General features: G+C 46.2%; 1 protein-coding gene across 1 annotated transcript in view; it reads right to left on the bottom strand.

The window, feature by feature from the left end:
* The window catches only part of CES3 (carboxylesterase 3), a 74,516-nt gene that overhangs the window by 2,511 nt on the left and 65,493 nt on the right, over positions 1-6,512 (bottom strand). The window contains exons 7-9 of the mRNA XM_006863596.1: positions 4,489-4,596; positions 4,009-4,149; positions 177-257 (exon numbers count right to left, since the gene is read on the bottom strand). Of these exons, the coding sequence (XP_006863658.1) occupies positions 177-257; positions 4,009-4,149; positions 4,489-4,596 (330 nt within the window). The remainder of the gene's footprint in view (positions 1-176; positions 258-4,008; positions 4,150-4,488; positions 4,597-6,512) is intronic.

The following is a 6,512-nucleotide window of genomic DNA, read 5'->3' as shown; positions in this document are numbered from 1 at the left end:
TGCTGCTGCTGCTAGTCCCTTCAGAACTCAGTGTGAATTCCTGTCCAAATGGATTCCTGAGTGGACCTGAACTTCAGCAGTTGGAACAAAGACTTGGTGGTCTGTGGGCAGCTGTGCCTGTTGGTGGGTAAGGACAGAGACTGTGCTGGGCAGGACCCTCTTGCCCCTTGTCTCACCATTGCTGACAGTATGGGCCTCAGGAGAGTCCGCATGTCCTCCGATCTCATCTTCTCAATCTGATCCAGGATTCCCCAGCCCTGCAGGGACACCAAGTTTCTCTCTGTGCAACCTGGTCACTGTGCCCCATCTCCAGCCCCAGACAGGTGAGCACGCAGCCCCGAGTCCCCATTCTAGTGTGGCCAAACTAGGAGTCAATAGAAACACAAAGATTAACCTCAACCAGGTTGTTGTTATTAAGCGCTGTTGAGTCAGTTTTGACTCATAACAACCCTGTAAAGAGTTTCCATGTAGCAGCTGGTGGGTTTGAACTGCCAATCTTGTTAGCAGTTCAGTACTGATCCTAAAGTGCCAAACCAGGAGGCCAGGAACAGAAAAATGATTACAACGAAGAGAGAGAAGGAGAGACAGAAACAATTTGTTGCACGTTTTCAAAGAGATAGTACCAAAACCCACCAGTTAGGGGCTACAGGAAAAGTTGAACACATCAGATGTTTTTATATGATATACTTTGCAGAGCACACATTCTGGAATCTGGCAGCCTGAGTTCAAATCCCAGCTTTGATACTAAATGCATGACCTGGGACAGGTTACTTAAACTTTCCATGCCTCACTTGCCTAATCTGTACAAGACAGATGAGAATAATCTGTCTCACAGGGGTGTAGTGAGGACTAAGTGAATGCATCTCAAGGCCCTGCATAGGGTAGACACTACTGAAATATAAAGCATTAAAAATATTTATACTTCAATACCTAAACAAGAAAATGACAAATAATCCAATTTTTAAAATGAGCAGAGGACATGAACAGACACTTCATCAATGAAGGTATTCAGGAGGCCAAGAAACAGGAAGAAATGCTCACGATCATTAGCCATTAGATTGATGTAAATGAAAATAACAATGAGATATCACTGTGAGATATCTCTGTAAAGATAAATGTGCAATAATAATAAAGTTCAAAAACACAGAAAACAACAAATGTGGGTGAGAATATGGAGAGAGTGAATTCTTCATACACTGCTGGTGGGGCTGTAACATGGTGCAACCACTGTGGGTTTGAGGAAGTCTGGCACTTCCTCATATAGTTAAAATAGAAATACCATATGACCCTGCAATCCCTCTGCTTGGTATATATCCTAGAGAAATCAGAGCTATGCCACAAATAGACACATGCACCTCCATGCTCATGACAGCACTGCTCACAGGAGCAGATTGATGGAAAGAACCTAAATATCCATCAAGGGGAGAATAGATCCTCTAACAGTGTTAAATACACACAATGAATACTATACAATGGTAAAGAATAACAATGAATCTGTGAAACACTTCATTACATGGTGAACCTGTGTGATATGATGCTGAGTAAAATCTGTTAATCACAAAAGGACAAATATTTCATGAGCACATACTATTATAAAATATAAAGAAAAGGTTTTAAAAGAAGCATTCTTACGTGGTTACCAGCGTGGGAGGAGAAGGAAAGGCAAATTACTACCCTGAGTGTTGTTGTTGTTGTTAAGTGCCTTCAAGTGTTCTGACTCACAGTGACCCTGTATAGTGTTTCTGAGGAGTGGCTGGTGTGTTTGAACTACCAACCTTGAAGTTCAAAACACTTGTTAACTTGAGTGACAGGGAAGGTAAAACAATAAGAGACAGATTGGCTGAAGAATGATGAAGGCAGGGTAAGACACGGGGAGTGCAAGAGATAAAAGGAACAGAGGTAAATACTGTTATATAAAAAACCCTGCAAAAACCATGATCTGCATATGAGCTCATACAGACTGCTGGGGTATTAAGGGAGAGTGGGAGTGCACCCACTACTATATAAATAGGTTTGACAGAGGACATTTGTACAGGTATTTGCCTTTACTGCAAATATATCCATGAATGTGATGGAACATACAGGGAACAAAGTTATTAATCATTTTTGACGTAACCAAACACCTTGAGGGAATGAAGTTCAGGCCAATGGTCTAGGGGGACCCTTCAGGTCTGGAAATGAAGTCACTGACATGGCCAAACAATATGCAAACAATACAGGAGTAAGTGGCAGTAGGGAGGTAGAACTATCTTAGATTAAACAACCATTTAAGATCAAAAGGCAACATTTACTAAAGACAAAGTTCAGTACAGTTAGGAAGGAAGGAGGAGGAATGGAAACAGGAAACAGGGAGAATGGGGTGGGGGGAGATAAGTGATGTTACATTGTGTGGCTTGCAATCAATGACGTGAAGCAAAACATGTATGAATTGCTGAATGGAAAACTGATTTGCTCTGTAATCTTCATTTACAATAAAAAGTTTTAAAAAAATTTAAACAAAGTTATTTTCATGATAACTAGGTTCTTTGTTAAATGTTATGAAAACAGGAACAATGCATTCACAGATGAGTAAGCACAAAGAGTGCATACCTAAAGAATGATGCGAATCTTCACTAAGAATTAAAGAACTAAATTTAATCCACAAGTAACAAAACTTTAAACAATGATGGTACATGAAATCAATATACAAATATCAATTGTGTTCAACACACAATAGTCCAAAAGAGAAAACAATCCAAATGCCTATCAATTGATGAATGGATAAACTAAATGTGTCATATCCATATAATGAAATAAATATTGTTTAGTCATAAAGAGGAATGGAATACTAATATATGGTACAGCATAGAATAACGTTGGAAACATCACGTTAGGTGAAAGCAGTTAAACATAAAAAAAACACACATTGTATGGTTTCATTTATATGAAATATCCAGAATGGGCAAATCCATAGTGACAAAAAGCTGATTAGTAGATATCAGGGGCTGAAAGAAGCGGGAAAAGGAATGACTGCCAATGGATACAGGGTTTATCGCCTGTCAGACAATTAATGGATTCGCTTATAAAATAAAAATATCAGGCATGAGCCCTTATACAACTGTATGAGAACAAATGGTCAATAGTTACACAAGAGCCAAGATGATAAGGAAAGATGGGCAAGGAAGCTGGACCAATGGAAACAGAACAAATAGAATAGGAGCAATGAGAATGCAGACACATTACAAAAACTATAACCAATGGCATGGAAAAATCTGTATAGAATTTGGTAAAGAGAAACCTAGTTTTCTGTGAAAACGTTCACCTAAAAAGCACAATAACATAAAAGATCATGAAGTAGAAAAACCTTCTGGGAAGTTCTACCCATGTTGCAGAGATGGACCTCATTGCAGATAAAAACAATAATTGCACAGCTTTGTAGAGATACTAAAAAACACTGAACTTATATACTTTAAAAGAGGGAATTTTCAGTATGTGAATTATGTCTTAATAAACACATATGCATATAAAGATGATACACAAATACAAATAAGATTGTATTAAGATCCTGCAGACTCTGATTGCTGGCGGCAGCATAAGTTGGTACAGGAGTTTCAGAAAATGCCAAGGCCACACATGAGAAGTGGAGTGGTCTCCATGAGAAGGATGAGTTAGTTGCCACGGTGAAAACCTCCACCACAGGTATTCAGTAAACTCAGCATCCAATACCAAACAAGAACCCCACTGCCATCAAATGGATTCTGACTCATCACATGAGGGATATTCAGTGTGGTGTTTGCTTTATACATCAGAAGACCACCTGGTACAAAAGATTGGTCCCCAAGAAGGAAGCACTTGCTTTGTGAGAAAGAAGCGCTCACTGGGTGATCCTCAGAAAGTCCCTTAAACCTCCTTAGCTTGGACTTTCTCACCTATCAGATAGAGGAGTCCCCACTTCACAGTGCTGCGGTGACAGAAGACTGACCAGGGGAGGGCATGGGCATTGATGGGCACAAGCAGGAGGACACTCACCTGGGGGACAAGCCAGCTAACCTCGTGATTGTTGACACCTAGGAGGAAGGGCACGTGGTGGAACTGTCTCTCCCTCAGGAGCTCCTTGGGGCTTTTAGGGAAGAAGATGCCATCAACAGTAGAAACCATGATACTAATTTTCTGTAGGAGAAAATAAGGCAGGGAGAGGCATGCAGTCAGGGCGCAGCCTCAAAGAATGGGACCTCGGGGGCCACCTGAGCTGCTGAGGTTGGAGGGAAAGTAAATGGAGGCAGACCACCAGGATCTGGGGTCCCAGAAGGCACTGGGAATGCAGGTGGCTGGATGGGCTTGCTCTCAGGATTGGGGGTGGTCCCACTCTGGCCTCAGGAATAACTGGACTCTCAGCTCCTTCCCCTCAAGGTGGGCTACCCCAGGCCCCAATCTAGACCCCTAACACCACAGGAGTTAGGACTTCCACTATGCCATTGCCCATCATGGTCCCCAAAGAGGTGGGCCCACCTGCTTGGACTCCTTGGTAAGAATCATCTCTTCACCTTTCTTCTGCCGAAGGCACTGCAGCATCTCAGCTGTGGAGTTGGAGCTGCAGGCCAATGAGTTTGCGAAGCCCTGGGGACAGCCAACAGTGTCCTGCCTCCCTTACAGACATCACCCCACCCCCACAGAGAGGGGACACCTATAGGTGACTGGGGTGGTGATATCAAAGATCGCTGTCCACCAGTGTGGGTGATCCCCAGACACTTTGTGTGCCCCCAATTCTGTCATACTGTCATGACCCATGTGGGTCAGGTCCCCCTTGCCTCTCTGAGAACAGTGATAATATGTAGCTAATTCTGTCCCTAGAGGCAGAATGAAGAAGGAAATAGGAAGGGCTTGTTGAGGGAGAACCCCAGCAATGCCAGCTGAAGCCTAGGGGATGGGGTCAGGCTCGGGTAGGGACAGAGGCAGGGAGTCAGTGACACTAGAAGCTGGAGTGTAGCACTAGGCTGCTCATGGGCCTTGAAAGGCAGGCTGGGAAAGTTACAACCAGCAGGAACTCTGGGAGTATTTGGAGAAGGAGGGCATGGTGGAGCTGTGTTTTTCTGTGTTTAACAATAACATCTTTGTCAGGTAGCAGGTTGACTGGGAACATGGGCCTCCCTCATGGTTCTTGGGGCAGATAGGGCTGCTCCCCGAGGCCCCACCTAGGAGTATCTGATGCACACGGGTGGCCTTTCTGAACTCCCATAGGGTGTATGTTTCCTTCATCCTAGGAGGACGTCTCTGTCAACAGAGAAACCATCCGGGATCCCAGGGCCAATATGTGGTAGGAGAGAATGACAGGGTGAAGAAGACACAGACCTGAGTCAAGGAAAGTGGGTCAGAATTCAGGAACCCTGGGAAGGTGATGGCCCCGCTCTGGGCTATGGCTCTGTGGAATAGCCCCGCAGTGAGCGGGGACAGGACCTGGTGCAGCAGAGAACACACAGTGTCAGAGGAGGACAGGGGAGCTGGGTCTTCGGGGACACAGAAGCCTCCAGTTACTGCCCCTGCCCCCACCTGAGAGCAGACTCACCAGTGCAGAAGTCATTAGGGCACCTGCAGAACTCCCAAAGATGGTGACACAGTTGGGGTCACCCCCAAAGGGGCTGATATTTCCCTGTACCCAGCGCAGAGCAGCCACCACATCTAGGAAGCCCCAGTTTCCTGGTGCATGTCCATCCCCAGTGCTGGTGGCAGGGAAGGCACTGGTTAGCACAGGCAGACTCCTCTGTGCCCAGTGTCTGGTCTGGCTTTGAGCCATGCTAGGCATGCACATGCTCCCATGTGGTATGGGCACGCCTGGCTGGACAGACAGCCAAGACTAGCTCTTTGGTGGTTTCCAGAGCTGTTCTCTGTCCCCACACCACACTGGGTTCATGACCCAGTCCAGGAGCCCAAACCCTCTGCCCAAGGGACAAAGTCGTTATCAACTCTGGCTTTGACTGGCCTTCTTCCCCAGAGTGGGGCCTCAGAGAGCACCCTTCCCTGTCCATGATGCAGAGAGAGAAGACCCTAAGTCCACCGTCCCCATCTGAGAGATTCCCAATCAGTCTCTGGCCCCCACCTCTCCTGAGATCAGTCCATGTCTCCTCCAGGGCTGCCTCTTACCTGAGGAAGCCAAGGAAACCAAGGCGGTACTGGATCGTGACCACCACCACGTCCCCGAAGGCTGCCAAGGCTGACCCGTCGTGAGAGGTGGCAGCACCAACCATCAGCGAGCCCCCATGAATCCACACCATGACCTACAGAGATGGCCGTGGAACTGACCTCAGGTCCTGGGGTTCCATTTTGCCATCTCCCAGCCAGGACAAGGTCAGGAGCTCTGGGGCAGGTAGGGGACAGGGATGGAGAGTGGAGAGGGGACAGGCTGGAAGGACAGAGCTGCATGGGAGGACAGGGCTCTCACAGGCCTCCCAGTCCCTGCAGTGGGTCCATCTGGACTGTAGATGTTGAGGATCAGGCAGTCTTCAGAAATGGAGAACATCTGGTGCTTCCCGTTCAGC

The sequence above is a fragment of the Chrysochloris asiatica genome, unplaced genomic scaffold, assembly GCF_000296735.1.
Source record: "Chrysochloris asiatica unplaced genomic scaffold, ChrAsi1.0 scaffold00055, whole genome shotgun sequence".
Classification (NCBI taxonomy): domain Eukaryota; kingdom Metazoa; phylum Chordata; class Mammalia; order Afrosoricida; family Chrysochloridae; genus Chrysochloris; species Chrysochloris asiatica.
Note: the sequence above shows the minus strand (reverse complement) of the source record. Positions and strands in the feature narration are given on the sequence as shown.